This window comes from Sinocyclocheilus grahami, unplaced genomic scaffold (genome assembly GCF_001515645.1).
Source record: "Sinocyclocheilus grahami isolate Dianchi unplaced genomic scaffold, SAMN03320097.WGS_v1.1 scaffold981.1, whole genome shotgun sequence".
Classification (NCBI taxonomy): Eukaryota; Metazoa; Chordata; class Actinopteri; order Cypriniformes; family Cyprinidae; genus Sinocyclocheilus; species Sinocyclocheilus grahami.
The window spans coordinates 263,966-284,972 of NW_015506160.1; the positions used below are offsets into that span (position 1 = coordinate 263,966).

The 21,007-nt window shown below is 35.1% G+C and overlaps 2 protein-coding genes across 6 annotated transcripts in view; both read right to left on the minus strand.

The window, feature by feature from the left end:
- Positions 1–3,583, minus strand: part of LOC107565092 (DEAH (Asp-Glu-Ala-His) box polypeptide 34) — a 22,107-nt gene extending 18,524 nt beyond the window's left edge. The window contains exons 1-5 of one of the 5 annotated variants that reach the window (XM_016250289.1): positions 3,482–3,581; positions 2,621–3,316; positions 1,282–1,593; positions 935–1,189; positions 138–240 (exon numbers count right to left, since the gene is read on the minus strand). In XM_016250289.1, coding sequence (XP_016105775.1) covers positions 138–240; positions 935–1,189; positions 1,282–1,593; positions 2,621–3,316 — 1,366 coding nt within the window. In that variant the 5' untranslated portion in view covers positions 3,482–3,581. Of the gene's footprint in view, positions 1–137; positions 241–934; positions 1,190–1,281; positions 1,594–2,620 lie in introns of all 5 variants that reach the window. The other 4 variants (XM_016250288.1, XM_016250287.1, XM_016250290.1 and 1 more) reach the window with 4 other exon arrangements.
- A 996-nt stretch (positions 3,584–4,579) lies between these two features.
- The window catches only part of LOC107565100 (suppressor of tumorigenicity 14 protein homolog), a 24,675-nt gene continuing 8,247 nt past the window's right edge, over positions 4,580–21,007 (minus strand). The window contains exons 3-19 of the mRNA XM_016250299.1: positions 18,226–18,385; positions 17,991–18,121; positions 17,832–17,902; positions 17,454–17,506; positions 16,107–16,341; positions 15,853–15,995; positions 15,624–15,727; positions 15,439–15,542; positions 14,094–14,230; positions 12,903–13,007; positions 12,689–12,796; positions 11,297–11,410; positions 11,017–11,130; positions 10,738–10,921; positions 9,157–9,425; positions 7,164–7,300; positions 4,580–4,967 (exon numbers count right to left, since the gene is read on the minus strand). Coding sequence (XP_016105785.1) covers positions 4,809–4,967; positions 7,164–7,300; positions 9,157–9,425; positions 10,738–10,921; positions 11,017–11,130; positions 11,297–11,410; positions 12,689–12,796; positions 12,903–13,007; positions 14,094–14,230; positions 15,439–15,542; positions 15,624–15,727; positions 15,853–15,995; positions 16,107–16,341; positions 17,454–17,506; positions 17,832–17,902; positions 17,991–18,121; positions 18,226–18,385 — 2,328 coding nt within the window. The 3' untranslated portion in view covers positions 4,580–4,808. The remainder of the gene's footprint in view (positions 4,968–7,163; positions 7,301–9,156; positions 9,426–10,737; positions 10,922–11,016; positions 11,131–11,296; positions 11,411–12,688; positions 12,797–12,902; positions 13,008–14,093; positions 14,231–15,438; positions 15,543–15,623; positions 15,728–15,852; positions 15,996–16,106; positions 16,342–17,453; positions 17,507–17,831; positions 17,903–17,990; positions 18,122–18,225; positions 18,386–21,007) is intronic.

Below are 21,007 nucleotides of genomic sequence, written 5' to 3' on the forward strand. Positions count from 1 at the left end.
ATACAGTATATATATATATATATATATATATATATATATATATATATAAATGTCATTTTTTAAATATATTTTGTAACTTTAAAATGCTAAAATATAAAAAAAATATATAGAAACTAGGAAAATAATACAACAGGTACCTGAATCGACCACAAAGCGCACTCCATCTATAGTGACTGAGGTCTCAGCAATATTGGTAGAAATGATGCATTTTCTCACACCAGGAGGTGCAATGTCAAACACCTGAAGGTCAAAATCCATACATAGAGAAATTATTTTAAAATAATATACCATTCAAACGTTTGGGGTCAGTAAGATTTTTTTTTGTAATGTTTTTGAAAGACGTCTCTTATACTCACCAAGACAAAACATTTATACAGTAAGGCAGAGAAAAACAGCGAAACCGTAAAATTGTGGAATGTTATTACAATTTAAAATTATAGTTTTCTATTTTTATATATTTTAAAATGTAGCTTATTCCTGCTATGGCAAAACTGATTTTCAGCATAATTTATCCAGTCTTTAGTGTAACATGATCCTTCAGAAATCATTCTAATATGCTGATTTGCTGCTCAAGAAACATTTATTATCATTACCAATTTTGAAATCAGTTTTTGCTGCTTAATATTTTTGATATACTTTTTTCAGGTTTTTTCAAGTAACAGAAAGTTCATAAGAACAGCATTTACTTGAAATAAAATCTATTACATTACATTATAAATGTCTGTACTGTCACTTTTGATAAATTGAATGCATCCTTGCTATTGATTTCTTTCAATAAAAAAAAATAGCATTGACCATTTGGATGAAAAGTAAAAGAAAAGCAGAAAGGAGAATCACTGATCAAAAGCTAATCAAAGAAACATCTAATGCATAAAGATTGTGACGAATCCACCATCTCGCTGTCCTGAATGAACCTGCTCTGGTGCAGAAGTACCTTATCCTGCTGGGCCAGTGAGAGAGTGCTGTGCAGAGGGAGGACGATCCAGCGCTGAGTGTGTGTGGCGTATGCCTGACAGGCCTCCTGGATGGTGGAGATCTCAGCCACTCCGCTGAGGAACAGCAGCAGGTCTCCTCTCTCCTCCGGCGGGTACCGCTGGTCAATACCCTGCAGCACACGCAGATACGGCCGTGGGTCCAGTTTCTCCGAGCGGGACACCTGCTCTTCTGCAGGAATGGGCTGGTAGATCACCTTCACACACAAGCACAGAATACACTTACACCGCAATCAGTTTACAAAGACCCACACACATTGAAAAACAGTAAAGGATGCAGCGAGCTCACCTGAATGGGGAAGAGTCTGCCTGGCACCTGCAGAACAGGTGCACTGTTGAAATAGCTGGAGAAGAGTTTGATGTTGATGGTGGCCGACATGAGGACCAGCCGCAGGTCTGGGCGCAGGGGCAGAAGGGAACGCAGCACTCCCAGCAGGAAGTCACAGTGCAGGTGTCTTTCATGCACCTCGTCCACGATCAGCACCTGGTACTGGCCCAGGGAAGCGTCCCGCTGGATCTGCCGGAGCAGGAGACCCTCGGTCAGGAACAGCAGTTTGGTAGCTGTGGTGCGGCTGCTCTCAAAGCGGATCTGGTACCCAACCTGAAGACAGAACATACAAGACAAAATGTTTTCCCAACTCATTTTCATTTAGAAATAAAAAAAATAGTATTATATATATATACACACTGCCAGTCTTTTTAAATATTTTTTAAGAATTCTCTTCTGCTCACCAAGCCTGCATTTAATTGATCCAAAAAGCAGTAATATTGTGAAATATTTTTCCTATTTAAAATAACTGATTTCTATTTGAATATATTTTAAAATGTAATTTATTCTTGTGATTTCAAAGCTGATTTTTTAGCATCATTACTCCAGTCTTCAGTGTCACACGATCCTTCAGAAATCATTCTGATCTGATTTGCTTCTCAATAAATATTTATTATTAATATTATTAATATTTAAAACAGTTGAGTAAATTTTTTTCAGGATTCCTTGATGAATAGAAAGATCCAAAGATTAGCATTTATCTGAAATAAAAAAATTTTGACTAGTAGTAGTATATATATATATATATATATATATATATATACACACACACTAGTTCTACTTAGTATGTCTGTTAATGATTCTAAACCCATACATAAGCATAAATATAACTATATTATATTGGTAAAATGATCAAATTTTGGTTTTATGAACCACTTTTATTTATTTGTACACAGATATTCAGAAACCCAAAGGTGTAGAATATATACATAAAATTATAATGTCAAATTATGAAATTAGCATTATTTTTTAAAACTATTTCAATTACTTTGTAAAGCATTTCTGTTAATAATTTCTGCTTTAAAAATGCCATACCTAATGTCAGAGTTTCAACTAGCATATTCTATTATTATTATTAGCCATAATAGAAATGCTATGCAATTAGAAAATTAAGCCTGTTAACATTTAAGAATTAAGAACAGTTATGTACATTTTCATACCTAATATTCATTTCCATAATGACAAAAGTAATTAAAATCACCTTGTACTAATACTAGTGTTTTTTTTAACAACTGAAATGCAAATATTGTTTGTTTATTTGTTGTGGAAATAATATACTAAAGCGGAAAGATCTTTGCACCTTGGAGCCGTACTGGTTGAGGCTCTCAAAGCTGACTCTCTTGGCCAGTGAGATGCAGGCAATGCGGCGAGGCTGAGTACAGGCTATGTGGTTGAACCCTGATGCCAGCAGATACTGGGGCACCTGTGTGGACTTCCCACATCCCGTGTCTCCAGCCACCACCACCACAGGATGAGTCCGCACCAGCTCCACTATCCTGTCCCGGTACTGGAAGATGGGGAGGCTCTTCTGCTCCTTTCTTAACTTAGAAAGCTTGTTGAAGCTCTGCTTCTGGTTGAAATCTAGGAAATGGAGGAGGGCAAGACGGCAGTCTGTGATCTCCTGCCTGCCGGGACCAGAGGGGCCCCTGCGCCTCTTGTGCTCAGATCCTCCCAGGAGCTCCTCTATGTCTTTGGAGCACACTGAGATGTTGATCCTGTACCTGGCATCGTAATCCTTTGGAAGCCCCAGATCCACAGACTCAGACTTCTTCCTGTCTTTTCCCTCGTGTGATTCCTGCCTGCTGGATTTGGCTGCTGACATCTCTCTCTTGGCTCTGAATCTCTGGAAGCGCTCAAAGAAGCTCCAGAACTCCTTGTGTTCGGCGCTGCCCGTCTGGATGTAGTCATGCTGGCGGAAAAACACCTCGTCCAGCTGGGCTCGACACCGAGGACTATCCCAGTCCCAGCTCCGACTCTCCTCTCGCTCATGGGACATCTTTAAGCAGAGACGGCTTTCAATTACTTCCAAGTATACAACGCACAACTGTTCAAATATTCATACAGCTCACATTAATTTCACATTATCATTGTTGGTGTTTCTAGTAGATTTCTCTCAGGTATTGTAAAGTTCATTTGATGGCTACATTTTTGTCATATTTACGCTTCACGAAACTTGAAGGGACAGTTCCAACTTCCTGGTCCGTCTGTGTTTACAGTCCGGTTCAACACATAATGGTTCCTACTCCAACAGCTCAGGCATTCTGCGTATTGAAACGCAATACTACATTAAAAACAATAATTACTGTGTATGAAAAGCGTTTGTGGCCTGCAAAGAAGCCTGACTCGCTCTTGCACTAGCACATTTGTCTTTCCCCCCGCCCCAGGTATATGGGCAGTTAACATGACAGCAGAGTAAAAACGATTTGAAACAAACTTTTTATATTTTTTTATATAAATATACATAGTTGTATGACCTCCCACTAACTGAAAGACTGCAAAGAAGATTGTTTTTGTACAAAATAAAATAAATGCTCACAGGAGCATTTCAATTACTGAGGAAAACAAAAGTAATTTTGGTAAAACCTGGTAAAATTGGAAGTTTAAGGAAATGGATGGTTAAAAAAAACAAAAACAAAGAACGGTTGCATAATAATTGTTCATTCATAGAGGTGTAATTCTTAACCAGCTGCGTTGTTCAACACTATTAACAATGAAATGACAGACTGTGTATAGGTCTACTATACTATTGATTGACAACATCTGAAATCATGCAAGTCTGTATTTAGTTATCAAACAAATCTCCAATATGCAGAACATGAATGGAAAATGTACTTCTAGAACCGGTTTGTCGCACTCTTTTAGTAAAAGTATAACACATATTTCACACTGCATTAACCAGATACACATTTTATTTGTTAAATTGTTAAATCATGCTGGATGAAACAATGTTTTTTTGTTTCTAAATGTATTTTTAAAGTGTTAAACGTAATCCCTGAATCAAATTTAAAGCACTCCAGACTTCTTTTCAAGTGTTTCCATGTGTAACTCAAACTTTGTTTAAAATCACATTACATACATACATATTGCACAAGTCATAAAACGACTGAAGATGTTCACATTTAAGTATGTGAGTGTGACTCCAGAAATACACACTCCTTGAACCAAAAGTAAACCGAAGGTACAGACCAAAACTAAAAACTAAATCATTCACATTCAAATAAGTAAAGCTTCACTTTAAGAATGTAGAAACCACAAAACCTTTAAAAGGAGAAAATAGGACATTTATTTACACACCTTAAGACAGAATAAAACCCTTATACCGCTCTCATAAAATATACAAACATATAAAACAACTATTAGACAAAAAACAGGTCAAAAGTCCATCCCTCTCTTCAGCCAGGCTATGCTGGCTTATTCCATGTATGCTATTAAAACATTTGCGACCAGTTCATAAAACTTCTCACAGTTCATTATAATCTTCGAGCAACTTATACTCCTGTCTTCTCCTTGATCCAGGCCCTGAATTTTGGCATGTTTGTGTAGATGCCAGGCTTGTCTCTGCGAGCACAACCATCACCCCAGCTCACCACTCCCGCCAGGTACATACGCTCATTTGATAAAATGGACATAGGACCACCAGAATCACCCTGAGTAAAGAAAAAGGGTGTTAGTTATGTTAAGATATGCCCAATATTCAAATTCTGACTGATATCAAAAAGCAAATAATCATTTTTATTTTATGGGGAATAACCAATAAATATAAAAATTCTATAGACTGATATTAAAAGTCTATAGTATTTTGTCTAAATAAATAAAAAATGTACCTGTAGAAACAAAAATCAATTATTTTAAATGCACTGATATTAAAATTCTGGCTAATAGCAAAAAGCTAACCATTTTCATTTTATGGTCAATAACAGGCTGATATTAATAGTCTATATTATTTTGTCAAAATAAAATAAACATTAAACAGTACAAACAAAAATCAATGATTTTTATATGCTACAGGAATGCACTGATATTAAAATTCTGGCTAATAGCAAAAAGCTAATAATTTTAATTTTATGGTCAATAACAGGCTGATATTAATAGTCTATATTATTTTGTCAAAATAAAATAAAAATTAAAAAGTACAAACAAAAATCAAAGATTTTTATATGCTACAGGAATGCACTGATATTAAAATTCTGGTTAATACCAAAAAGCTGATAATTAAATTAATTAACTAAATATAACAACAACAATAATCTCTATATTGTATGATAATCAATAAAAGGCCAATTTTAAATTCACTACTACTTAAAAAAAAAAATAAAACTATAAAGTAAAACACTAAAATATTTTTAAATGCCTTAACTGAATTTAGGCATCACATCATTATCATGTACAATATGAAAAATCAATATTAATTTTGAGATTTGACAAAGATTACATTGAACAGTGTTATTAAATTATTATTAGTATGTCAGCATCAAAGGCTATTTTCATGGCAAAAACAATTTAAAAAATACAAGTATAACAAATACAATAAAAACCAACAAACAAGTTATATCACACAAGATTTTTTACAATAACGTGATAAAAAGTCTAAAACTTTTCCTGGCAAAATTTTACTAAATAACCCTTTAAGTGAGTTCACTTCATAAAAGAGTTTTCTCTGTACTATTAAATTATTATTAGTGTTTTTTAAGATCAACTTTAAGTGAGCATTATATGATGGCAAAATAGATCTAAATCTAAAGATAGGGAAAATGAGCATTAACAAATAAATATCCAATGTCGACCAAAACTGATATTGTAAAAAAAGTTATTAATAAAAAAAATGTACCTGTAGAAACAAAAATCAATTATTTTAAATGCTACATGAATGCACTGATATTAAAATTCTGGCTAATAGCAAAAAGCTAATAATTTTAATTTTATGGTCAATAACCAATAATAGGCTGATATTAAAAATCTATTATTATTTTGTCAAAATAAAATAAACATTAAAAAGTACAAACAAAAATCAATGATTTTTATATGCTACAGGAATGCACTGATATTAAAATTCTGGTTAATACCAAAAAGCTGATAATTAAATTAATTAATTAAATATAACAACAACAATAATCTCTATATTGTATGTATCAATAAAAGGCCAATTTTAAATTCAATACTACTTAAAAAAAATAAAACTATAAAGTAAAACACTAAAATATTTTTAAATGCCTTAACTGAATTTAGGCATCACATCATTATCATGTACAATATGAAAAATCAATATTAATTTTGAGATTTGACAAAGATTACATTGAACAGTGTTATTAAATTATTATTAGTATGTCAGCATCAAAGGCTATTTTCATGGCAAAAACAATTTAAAAAATACAAGTATAACAAATACAATAAAAACCAACAAACAAGTTATATCACACAAGATTTTTTACAATAACGTGATAAAAAGTCTAAAACTTTTCCTGGCAAAATTTTACTAAATAACCCTTTAAGTGAGTTCACTTCATAAAAGAGTTTTCTCTGTACTATTAAATTATTATTAGTGTTTTTTAAGATCAACTTTAAGTGAGCATTATATGATGGCAAAATAGATCTAAATCTAAAGATAGGGAAAATGAGCATTAACAAATAAATATCCAATGTCGACCAAAACTGATATTGTAAAAAAAGTTATTAATAAATTAAATCTCTAAAACTGACCACTAAAGCAAATAATTAAATAAACAGAAATAAAAATATACATGCTTTAAAGGGGAAAAAATCATGTGTACTTGTATGTTTAAAGCACTTGCAGTGTGCTTCTGCTCCATTCATCAATGGACTTTTAAGCGGCGTATGAAACCCACCTGGCAAGCATCCACTCCTCCTGACAGAACGCCAGCACACGTCATGCGAGATGTGATCTGACCATTCATTAGTTCGTCACACACCGTGCTGTTGATGATGCGAACATTCGCCTTCTGCAGCACAGTCGCTCCAGAGCCTGAAATAAACACACACACAAATCAAACACCAAGTTAAAGAACTGAATCCCTATTCATCGTTAGTTCATATTCACTCAGGTCCAATATAAATATTAGCAGTTACAACTTTTAGTTTTTATAGTGTATTAGTAAATGTCAAAATCAACTAACTAATAACATTAAAGGTGGGGTAAGAGATTTTTCAAAAACGCTTTAGAAACCTGATTTGGGCCGACTAGCAAAACAAACTTGTAGCCAATCAGCAGTAAGGGGCGTGTCTACTCATGAAGCAGAGGAGAGAGCGTTCAGTGCACAGGACGGACATTAGCCGAGCCGAGCGACAGAAAGATAGAAATGGCAGATAAAAAATAAAAGATGAAAAGGTCTGCGGAACAAAAGAAGGCTTAAGGCAAGAAGTAGGACCCGTGTAAATATCGGATCAGCTTTCCAGCGCTGCAGAGAACTCAAGGAGCGGAAGGTCTGCGATCGGACGCCGAGGTTGCTTTGTTTCTTCTCGATAGATGAGTAACACCGTGTCTGCGCCGCAACAGCTAAAGTCTGTCTAGTACACTGGACGCGACAAAGCGACCGTTGAAAATCATTTGAAATTTGTGTCAATACGTCATAAATAGAACGCAGCAGCAGGTTCCTGTCGGGGATTTGTCGTGTCGTGCCGCGCCGCATCCAGTGTAGACCATAGATATGTACTGTATATATATCTATGGTGTAGACCGCATCACTGATTATAATGAGTTCTATAGTATTTTGCCGCACCACTCGCATACGGTGTAACATTGGTTTTGCTTTGTTTCACAGAACTAATCGTTGTCACTCAGGTCCAATATAAATATTAGCAGTTACAACTTTTAGTTTTTATAGTGTATTAGTAAATGTCAAAATCAACTAACTAATAACATTAAAGGTGGGGTAAGAGATTTTTCAAAAACGCTTTAGAAACCTGATTTGGGCCGACTAGCAAAACAAACTTGTAGCCAATCAGCAGTAAGGGGCGTGTCTACTCATGAAGCAGAGGAGAGAGCGTTCAGTGCACAGAACGGACATTAGCCGAGCCGAGCGACAGAAAGATAGAAATGGCAGATAAAAAATAAAAGATGAAAAGGTCTGCGGAACAAAAGAAGGCTTAAGGCAAGAAGTAGGACCCGTGTAAATATCGGATCAGCTTTCCAGCGCTGCAGAGAACTCAAGGAGCGGAAGGTCTGCGATCGGACGCCGAGGTTGCTTTGTTTCTTCTCGATAGATGAGTAACACCGTGTCTGCGCCGCAACAGCTAAAGTCTGTCTAGTACACTGGACGCGACAAAGCGACCGTTGAAAATCATTTGAAATTTGTGTCAATACGTCATAAATAGAACGCAGCAGCAGGTTCCTGTCGGGGATTTGTCGTGTCGTGCCGCGCCGCATCCAGTGTAGACCATAGATATGTACTGTATATATATCTGTGGTGTAGACCGCATCACTGATTATAATGAGTTCTATAGTATTTTGCCGCACCACTCGCATACGGTGTAACATTGGTTTTGCTTTGTTTCACAGAACTAATCGTTGACTGGGTTGCGTACGCATGTGTGGGGCGGAGCTATCAAAATAGGGGCGAGACCCTTTTGGGGTAGGGGCGTGTTTTTTTTTGGGGATTTCAAATGTCAACATTGGCCACCAGAAATCGCTTACCCCACCTTTAAGATTAATAAATGCTTTAGAAGTATTTTTCATTGTTTATGTGAACTAATGCAGTTATCTAATGTTAACAAATGGAACCTTATTGTAAAGTGTAATTGATAAGAATTTCTGATCTTGGGGTGAAATATGGCAGGCTTTGTGAAAGGTATAAAGCATTATTGTGTGGCTCTTTTACTGACCCCCTTCTCTAGTGGCACCCCAGCCGGAGATAGAGACCGTTTCACCAGCGGGGAAGACGTCAGTGGCAGTGGGCAAGCAAATGGGTCGAATGGTCGCACTGAAGGTCACGGGTGAGTCCAGCTCCATCAGAGCGATGTCATTGTCATAGGTGTGGGAGTTGTAGTTCTTGTGAGGAATGATTTGTTTTAGCAATTTCTTTGTTGCCTTCTGTTTCTCTTTTTGTGTATGGAGACCCAAGTATGCTTCCCATGTGCCCGGCTGAGAATATCTGTCAATTAATCAGGTGTACAGACATGAACATTTTCTCTTCCATTCTAAATGTCTAAAGTAAGAAAACCAATGTAACTGACAAATTAATTTACGAGTGTACTGTTTATAGTAACCTTTTTAAAGCAGTGTGTAAAGCCACAAACAAAACAATGTTTTACACAAGACGCATGCAGTTTTATTTTTTAACAGCTAGAACTTCTCAGAACTTTTGCCATTTAATACAAAGATGTTTACTTTTTACACAACCATTTCTAAAGACATCTCTTCTGCTCTCCAAAGCTGCATTTATTTGAAAAAAAAAACAGTAAAAACAATAATATTGTGAAATATTTTTACATTTTGTTAATAATAATAATTCATTACATTTATATAGCACTTTTCTAGGCACTCAAAGCGCTTTACATTGTCAGGGGGTATCTCCTCATCCACCACCAGTGTGCAGAATCCACCTGGATGATGTGACGGCAGCCATAGTGCGCCAGAACGCCCACCACACACCAGCTTATAAAATGTTTTCTATTTGAATATTTTTTGTAATTTATTCCTGTAATGGCATAACTGAGTTTTCGGCATCAGAAATCATTCTAAAATGCTGATTTGCTGCTCAAGAAACATTTCTCATTATTATCAGTGTTCAAAATTTTTACTGCTTAACATTTTTGTGGAAATCGTCATATACTACCATTCAAAAGTTTGGAGTAAAATTTAAAGATTAAAAACAAGAGAGAGATTAATATTTTTATTCGGAAAGGATATATTAAATTGATAAAGTGACAGTAAAGACATTCATTAGGATTTCTATTTCAAATAAATGTTGTTAATTGAACATTATTCATCAAAGAATCCTGAAAAAAGTATCTTTTTAAAAAAAAATTTTTTAAAGAAAGCAGCAACAACTCTTTTCAAACATTGATAATAAAGAGAACCATTATTAACTGAGCACCAATAATAACAGATAACAATTGAGCAGCAAATCAGCATATTAGAATGATTTCTGAAGGATCATGTGACACTGAAGACTGTAGTAATGATGCTGAAAATTCACCTTTATCACAGCAATAAATTATATCTTAAAATATATTCAAAAGGTTATTTAAATTTCAATAACATTTCACAATCTTACATTTTTTACTGTGTATATTCAATTAAATGCAGCCTTGGTGACGTCTTTCATAAACATAAAAAAAAAAAAAACGTAATTATTCCAAACTTTTGACCTGTAGTGTAAGTGTCCAAACAGTTTTTGAAGCCAGTGTACTGAGACATGTTTAGTTAATGGTGCAGTTAAAGAAAGAAAAGAGAAAATTTACTTGATTTTTGGATCATCTTGTACGCAGTGGGCAGCCGTCACAAGCCATCGTTCACTGATGATTGATGCACCGCAAACATGTGCTGTGTTTTTAACGTGCAGGCTGACCTGCCATGGGAACTCGCCCACATCCGCTTCCTGCCCACCCACAATTCGAGACTTTGTGTAAGCCCTCTTACCACAGTCTAGAGGACAAAGCAAGAGCGAGAGATAGAAATCAATGCTAAACAATGCAGAATATGTGTTGAAGAATAGATGCGAGGAAGTGGAAGCCACGCACTGCAGTTGGACTCGTCTGAGCCGTCGTCGCAGTCATCTTGCCCATCACACATAGGGTTCGGTTTGGTTATGCATTTGCCATTACCGCACATAAACGTTGAGTCTTTACAAATCTCTGTATGAAAGGATGAAAAACGCAACGAGAACATATGAAGAGAAAGAAACTGCTTTAAGTCTCCAAATGTTTTCAAAATATATTCTCTGAATAGTTCTGAATGCAATAAACAATAAAAAATAATACTAAAATAAATTGTATTATTCTTTATCTAACATCTCATCACCTCTTGAACAGCCGTCTTCATCGGAGCCATCTTTACAGTCACGATTCCTGTCACACTTCTTCATCTCTGAGACACACTGATTGTCGTTGCATTTAAATTCTCCAGTCTTACAGCCTGCCAGAAAAGAGGACAACTATGTTAAACCAGGTGAGGATGTGTTTCTGAGTGGGGGTAGAATGAGGCAGAGAGAGAATACAGAGGCCCATCAATAGACAGCATTTGGTCCTCGGGTACCTCCTGAGGAAATGGGTTTCAGAGTAGTTTCCAAATCACAATAATGTCATGTATTGAATTTGCTCAATACATTTCTAAGTCATCTCCTCTAAGTTATCAAATTTTGGCTGGAAACCTGTTGTACACAATCTAACACATGCTTTCTGTCCTCTGATTGATCGTTCCTTTTATTTTATTTCATTTCATTTTAGTGTTATTATAAAAACAGCCTCCTTCAGGTCATGGTACACGTGTCTTTTTACTGTTAAATCTTTTTTTTCATAAAGTGAATGGAAGACTAACTTTTATATTGTTATTAAAGATGATCATTTACTAGACGGAGGCAACTATCCTTTTTTCTTTTTTGAAAAATCCAGTTAAAATGTGAGTATCAAATATGAAACATTAGGTTCAGTCATCATTGTTTTGTATTGGATTATATGTTTTGCCTCCCACAATAAAAAAAACAAGCATGTAAATACCTTAAAGTACTTAAGTACAAAGTGACAAATTATATTTATAAGCACTTTATGCAACTAGTTGGTTACACTGTTATAAAGATCTCACTGATTCACGTTACAAGATATCAGAATTTCATTTTTGGTGTATAAATATCAGCATCTGCACCAAATTGCATCTTTTTTGCTCATTTTGTGCCTCTGAATAAAATTGAGGTGTTTTTTCTTCCAAGCTCCATATTCTCTTATATAATACTATATGATCCATAAAAGCATTTATCTGACTATTATTTCATATGACAGGCTTTACAGAGTTAACTAACATCACTGCATTATAAAAACAGATCATTAATTATAGAAAATAATAGAACTGAAATGGCATAATGGCATTATTAACGAATTTCAAATGTTATATGGTTTATATATTCTCCACGGTCCTGATTAAAACTAGAAATCTAAGTGAATAAAATGCTGATTTCTTGGTAGAAATAGCGATAAATATTTTTAAAAGCCTATAAATAATACATCTATGCTGTTTTCAGAAACTGAGATGATTATGGTATCTTTGTATACTGAATGTTATGAAATCAATGAATTCTCCTGTGTCTTCATGCCCTCTCGTTATATTGGCTGTGGAGGCAGCATTTCTCACATTTGGATGCATATAGAAGGAAAATTGAAAGAAAAGACTAAGAGAAAGGAAGAAGGAAAAGGGTCCTACCACAATTAAGTTCATCTGTATCATCTCCACAGTCATTTACACCATCACACCGCCATAACATCGGCTTACAGATCCCGTTTCTGCACTGGATCATGCTGGCATCACATTCTGAAATCCACATTCAAACACCGTATATCTGAACTCGAGTTCATATTCAGAGAGTAAGGGTGTAATTCTGTGTGTGAATTTAAGACAATGTTCACTGCGCACTTACTGCAGCTCCTCTCGTCTGTGCTGTCACCACAATCGTTCCAGCCGTCACAGCGCAAAGATGGGTTTACACAGCGTTTGTTGTCACACTGGAACTTATCTGGGCAGGCTGAGAGATTCAGAAACTGAATTTACTTTTTAATGTTCACACTGACACCACTTTAAAACTGGCATCAATTAGTCTATTTTTTCACCTCATGCCAGACTGCTACTAATAATAAAAGTTTGAGGCCCAATCCCAATTCTATTTTATACCCCTTCCCCTTCGCCTACCCCCTGACACTCTATTTCAAATATTTGAAAATATTCCCCTAAGAATTGGGACACCACTACTATGCCGTCACACGTCATCATATGTCGTCTAGCTCCTACAATACACACACCTATACTGGTGTGCTGGTGTGCATTAGAGCCTTTAATTACCGTTCTATATTAACGCGCTGCTTACTGACACACACACACACACATTAGATATCGCGCAGCTCACACATCCAGGAGCAAAGAAACTTGTCAACGCTGCCCCATGACTTTTATTAATAACAGTTTAAATATTGAATCGCTACATTATATTTTCCAGCAATGAGAGGATAAAATCGCTGTTTTTGAAGTAAACTCTAAAAAGAGAAACGCACAGACGCGCATACATGCAACTTTCATCTCTCTCGAATTGGCAATATTTGAGAAAAGGGTTTAGTGATTTATAATTATTGGGGGGACTAGCCCCCCTCAATGTCTACGGTGGTTATCGCCCTGATCAGACATGAAAATATGTTGTGGCACTATCGTGCAGTCTCTAATGATATGACGTTAGCAAACTTTAGCGATTTTTTGCAAACATTTCTTTGAGTAACATGACCATAAATATGAACTCACGATTGAATGTAACAAATTATTACTTTTCGTTAAAATCTTTATTAATGCCAAAAATGCTTACATTTATGTGTCTTTTTGTGCGCTTGGGCAGCCATGTTGCCCCTGAAGCCGGTTTACGCTGAGATAATTCATACCCCTTAGTTTGAAGTGTGGCCCCGAAAAATCTTCATTTGAAGGGCTGTCTGGCCCCCTTACCCCTACCCCTCCAACCAAGAGAGAATCGAGACACCCCTACCCCTTCACGTGAACGCGGGAAAGGGGAAGGGCTAAGGGGTAGAATTGGGATTGGGCCTTAGTCTGTCTTACTTATGTCTTTACTTACGGTCAGTGGGCTCAAAGATCTCATAAGTGGCACTAAAACCTCGATCTACTTGTGATGAATCCGATTTGAACACAACAGTCATCTTGTTACTGTTGACGGTAACCATGGTATTAGCAAGCTGCTGCCCACACAATGTGCTGCAAAGACACAAACAAGCATGTGCGTATGAAACCTCCAACTAAATGACTACAAGCACTGGTTCAAACCCCACAATAGTCGATCAAAAAAAGCTAAAAACCTAGAACTTGATGTTGGTATAAATCTAATCCTCCACAATTACAGGATTGGATTGATGTTTAAAAAAATAAAAAATAAAATGTATTTACCATGGAGAAAATTCTGTTTTGTGTACCTTCAGAGAGATACTTTTCTTGATTACTGCACCAAATTGGATTGAATACATAACTTCTACTGAACTAAGTATGTTTTTGCTATAGAATGTATGTTGTATGAGCTTTTGTGATTGTTGTGACTTCTTTACCCTTCTTTGTATATAGTTTTTATGTGCTGAAATTGAAGATAATTTAAAGAAATATACTGAATTGTTAATAATATGAACTTGTCGTGTGAGAAACCTGTTACGTTTGATTTCAAGATAAAGGATCCCTGTTTTAGATGATTAATCTCATTAAAGAAGATATTTGTGAGTTGTAAAAGTTGTAAAAATTACAAACATCAAAGCGGCATTGTCAATTGTTTCCTTTACAATTAAAACATAGTACTTGTTCCATGAGCTTTCCCCATCATGCCCTTGAGATGAGCAATACATGGCATTAGTCAGAATGAGTGATTTATTCATTTATCCCAGAATATTATCGGAGAGGAAAAAATAACACAATTTTCGGCCTTTTAATTATATTTATTAAATATCTCAATATTTATGAACTAAAATGACAAACTACGAACCGCTCATTTACCATTTTTTTATATAAATTTCAAAAGTTTTGTTTTCCAGTAAAATATCTAATGTCATTTAAACTAAATACTTTTACAGGAGAAGTGGAAAAAACAAGAAAATAAAACTTGTTTGCCCCTTTATTTAACCTTCTTAAGCCAATACAGATTTTTTTTCTTGATTCAAGCATAAATCTAACTAAATCTTATTAGATTTTTCTGAAGACAAAACATTTCTTGAGTCACATTTTCTTCTCAAAATAAATATATCTTCTTTTAAAGATTTTTACTAGAAAACAAGACAAAAATAGATCCAAAAGAAATGCTGCCATGCGATTTATCAGCACTCTTGGAGGATCATCACCCAGCCAATCAGATTGAAGGACCAGAACTAACTGTTGTACAATAATCAATTTTGTGAAACGTCTAAATGAAGTTTTAAATTACTGACCTTTTACCAACAATCTGTACATAATCTCCGGAGCAATGATTCAGACTTCCTGTAGAAACCATGAACTTGGGGAACCTTAACTTGACGTATTTACCATCAGGAACCTTTAAACAATAGAGATTGATCTAACACTGTTATAGAAGTCGTTCAACATGACATTCACTGGTTCAAAATGAGTGTCTTACCTCAATGTCCCACTGACATGTGGTGTTGGGTGGGTAATAACTGGGGAAGTTGGGTGATTTAAAACTACCAGAGGTTCCACTCAATTTACCACCACATGCAAGTTCTGTTAAAAGGGGAGCAAGTGTGAGAGAGAATTAGAAAGTTCACAATAAAGCATATTATATGATTATAAAAACATATTAATCAGTCAACTATGCTTTTGTTCAACCAGCCAGGATTCATTTTTACCGCTGCTATCTTGACTGATCTGAGTGACACGGGCTCTGAAACCTGGAAAATTCCCTTCTTCGTTGGTTACCAAGGTGACCAGCATAACATTCCGGGATGAGATGAAAGTTAAGGGATTACTGGGAGAATAAAAGCCACACTCCCTGTTTGAGAGAGAGAAACTTTGAGTTAAAATTTCACAGCCTGATATTACAGTTGCATATAAAGCCACCAGATGGTGCTACATCTACAAACACAGTTCACAATTCCCTTACTCTTCCATTAGGTGTTTGTCCATGGCGACCAATGAGTCATACACTCTCACAAAGTCATTTGAACAGTCTTCTTCCAGGTTGAAGGTGTCAAAAGACAACTTTAGCATGTGGCCTGGGTCTCCTCGAAGCTGCCACTGCACAAAGGAGTTTGGAGCATAAGGTTTGTCAGGGAAACCTGGTGATGTAATGATCTCTTCAGCAGAACTCTTGGCGTGCTGGGCGTATTTTATATTTGCTGGAAATACAGAAAAAAAAAAGGTTATTCTTACACATTTATTATTGGATACACTGTACAATAATGAGTATGAATGTGCTTAGGGAATTCTGTTCTGTTCCAAAACCTACTGAACTTTGGTGCCTATGATTTCCACTATGTGCAAAATGAGAGTTGACCTCATGAGTATTTTACCATTTTATTTGATAAAACTACTGTCAAATACACAACTGCCAAAATAAAACTTAACTTTAATTCTAATAAAAATATATTACTATTGTACAGTAGGATGTAGTTACCAAAGTAACAATAATACAACTTTTTTTAAAAAGAATACCAGAGTTTCAACAATGTTTACATTTGGATATTAATCCTGTCAGGCAGCTCATTGTTTGCCAAAATATGAAAGGAGCCGTTCAAATTTCATTTGATTACATAGATTAACTACATTGTTAAAGTTGTGTGCATTCATTTGATTACCACAGTTTTTGATAATACATAAATAAATAAACAGAATACAGATCAATTAAAGCAAACAAAACAGAATTTCTATAGAAATAAAATATATATAATAGAAAATTATATATATATATATATATATATATACATACTGTATATATATTTCACAGGGCACTATTATTATTTTAATTAATTAATAGCTATATAAATTTAACTGATTAGACATCATTTTTTTTAATTATTATTTAAATTGGGGACTTGGGGTGAAAAAAAGATGGATTCATAGGCCCTAAGCTCTGCTTTGCTGTCTACTGCTTACATACTCTTTAAAAAATGCTGGGTTGTTTCAACCCAACTTTGGGTCAAATATGGACTAACCCAACCGTTGGGTTAAATTTTTACCCCAAAAATTGGGTTAGTCCATATTTGACCCAAAGTTGGGTTGAAACAACCCAGCATTTTTTAGAGTGTAGGCAGCTGCTTTCTATGGCAGCTTTATTTTTAATAACTAATCTTGTTGCAGCTCATTATGGGATTGCTGATGCTGCCTTAAAACTTAGCAAAACTAAAATATCTCAGCATAATTAGGTTACCTTTCGGAACTTGCTATGGAAGAAGCTCACTAGGTTTTGGAACAGAGAGTATATGAGAGACATAAGTAACGGACTACTCACTCCTGGTTTTTGAGAACAAACGTGTGTCCAGAGCTGTTAATGAAAGATTGACACTGTTATAATAAATATGTCAGGCTCAAGACATCAATCTGTGCTTCAGCTTATAAAACAAGCAATCTAGAGATCGGTATCTACTGTAGGTGAATCTCACAAAATCTGTCAAGAACCAGGTCACATTTCACCCCACAATCACAAGACGAACAAAAAAAAAGTAATTGCTTGAGAAACCCATTTTTAGGACATTTTTTCATGATAGTTAAGCACACTCCCCCAACCCCCAATCTCATTACTGTAATGCAAAAAAATAAATAATGATATATTATTTGAAGTACATTTATACATCTGATCAGAAATGTGGGTATTCACATGCAGACATACCTGAAGGCTTGAACTTTGGAACCAACGTAATATTTTGACAGTTGTGGAGATTCTGAGTACATAGATTTTAGCTACATATGAATAAAAAAAATTTCAATCAAACACACTTTTCACAGTCATCGCTATGCAAAAACAAATTAGTTCTAATTTGGTTCTTACCTGAGCCATGACTTGGTTTGCCAAGTCTTTAAACTCTGCACTGTCCGGGTTTTCATATGCATCCACAAAAGCTTGATTTGTTATCCTAAGCGAACCGGTGTAAATCCTCTGTGACTTCAAATCCTTCCGGACTGCAGACACCAGGGAGACATGATCCAACAAACACGTGATCAGCACTATCATACCGGACACTGGTAAGAGTGTTATGCTGTCTGTGGCTGCAGTACTGACTTACAGTGGAAATGCCAGACCAGAAGCCCTATGATCAAAGCCAAAATGGCTGCAAAGATCACCAGAGCAACAATGATCCCAACTTTCCCAGGGCCCCTCTTCTTCTCCAGCTTTTTATTATCCGATGCCGGCAAGAATGTGACAGCTTGTTCCCAGTCCTTATCCTAAAAGCAAAAGAAAAAAAAAATACTTTTTACATTTCTCTGTAGATTTCAGCGTCTCTGAATTCAACCAGAAAAAAGTCAATTTGAAGAAATACATAAAAAATGAAAGCTGCAGCACATATCCTCAACAGAATCAGATTCTGATTGAGAACAGAAAATACACAGTAAATCGCAGAGCTTTTCTGACAGAATAAGTACAGATTCAGATGCATTATATAAGAGCAGAATCAAAACACTTCCCTAGGTGTTGTTTTCAGAGGAGACGAAGGTGGCGCGGTCTCAATTTTTATAAAGAAATCAAATTTTTTTTAAGTAATAGGCACAACCAAAGGGCTTGGTTTTAAATTAATTGTGTTGGGAAAAGCATGCACGGAAATTTGGACTGCTTTTACTTTCTTACTGTAGTTAGTTACTAAATATTATCATGTATTTTAAGCAATACAAAACAAAAAAAGCATATGTGATGAAACTTTATTTTAATAAATATTATGTTAATATAAACCACGCTATAAATATTATAATATTGCTTGCTGGTTGAATAGTACTTCAGATGCCTTTAACCCAGAAATGACATAAATATCACACCGAGCACAAAATATGTGAACATACACTAGCATTCATAAGTTTGGGGTCATTAAGTTTTTTTCCCCCGCACTTTATTTTAAGGTCCAATTCTCAATATTAACAAGCCATTAACTATGACTTTTGCCTCAATAAACTCCTAATTTGCTGCTTCTTAATAGTTAGTAAGGTATTTGTTCAATTTAGGTATTTGGTAGGATTAGGGATGTAGAATATGGTAATGCAGAAAAAATGCTTTATAAGTACTAATATACAGCCAATATGTTAATAACAGGCATGCTAATAAGCAACTTGTTAATAGTGAGAATCGGTCCCTAAACTTTTTTAATAATACTTTTATTCAGCAAGGATGCATTAAATTGAACAGTACATTTATAATGTTACAAAAGTTTTCCATTTCAATTAAAAGCTGTTTACTGAACTTTCTGTTCATCAAAGCATCCAGAAATGTATCATGGGTTCCACAAAATTAAGCAGCACAACTGTGTTCAACATTGATAATAATTAGAAATATTTCCCAAGCACCAAATCAGCATATTAGATTTCTGAAGGATCATGTGACACTGAAAACTGGAGTAATGATGCTGAAAATCTACTTTTGCATCACAGGAAACAAAGTTAAAATAGAAAACAATATTACTGTTTTAATGCATTTCTGTTCAAATAAATGCAGCTTTGGTGAGCATAAGACGGTTTTCAATAATAATCAACGACAATCCTTTGAAAGGTAGTGTGTGTGAAAATGTACATTTCAACAGGTAAACTTAGTCAGTGGGACCTGATTTTATCCATGAGGATAAAAGGATTGAATCATGAGAAGTGGACTAGATTGGAACTTGTCCTAGAAGTGGGTTGAAGACAATAGTGGAGGACTATAGATGAACCGTACACAATAACACCAGGAGTGAGTATTAAGAACATAAGCAGTTGAATTTAAACCGAGACACATCAAACTGGATGCACAATCGAACTGATGACAGAAGTAGAAGGCAAATAATAAGGACATGCTATTCTATGTGGTTAGAGCAATTATCAGGAAACAGATCAAACCTGTGGTGAAACATCAAAAGCTCACTTTATTTGCAGAACACAATAATTCTGTTTGTATTCAGTGAGCATTATTCTCCTTCAATAGGCTTTTTAGTATTGCATTTCAGTACACATACTTAATTTATGTGTAAAAACAGTTGTTTAAAATAAATAAAAGGACAAAAGAGCGTTTACACTTGATGTGAAGTACACCACGTTAAAAAATGTTAGGGTCGGTAAGAGTTTTTAATGTTTCTGAAAGAAGTCTCTTATGCTCACCAAGGCTGCATTTATTTGATCAAAAATACAGTAAAAACAGTAATATTGTGAAATATTATTACAATTTAAAATAACAGTTTTCTGTTTTAAAATGTAAAATATTCCTGTGATGGCAAAGCAGAATTTTCAGGATCATTACTCCAGTCTTTAGTGTCACATGATCCTTCAGAAATCATTCTGTGCTCATAATGAGCTGATTTGTTGCTCAAGAAACATTTATTATCAATGTTAAAAACAGTTGTGCTGCTTAATATTTTGTGGAAACTGTGATACATTTATTTCCACAATTCTTTGATGAATAGTTCAAAGAATAGTATTTATTTAAAATATATTTCTTTAAACAATATAAAAATATATGCTGTCAATTTAATGCATCCTTACCTGAATAAAAGCATTACATTTTTAAAAAATCTTACTGACCCCAAACATGTACTTTGCTCACTATGGAACACTGACCTACAATTGTGTCTTTTACAACCGCTGGTTGTCTCAGTTATCTCAGACTGCCGTCACATGTAGGCCTGTCACGATAACAACTTTTTGTTGTGCGATATATTGCCCCAGAAATAACTGCGATAAGCTATATTATTGTCATTTTAAAGACCATTTAATGCCACTGAATATATAATCATAATGTAACGGCATAATAATGCAAGAAGGCCTACACACTTCCAAATGACAACAAATGTTTAATTTTTAAAGGGGTCATATGATGCGATTTCAAGTTTTCCT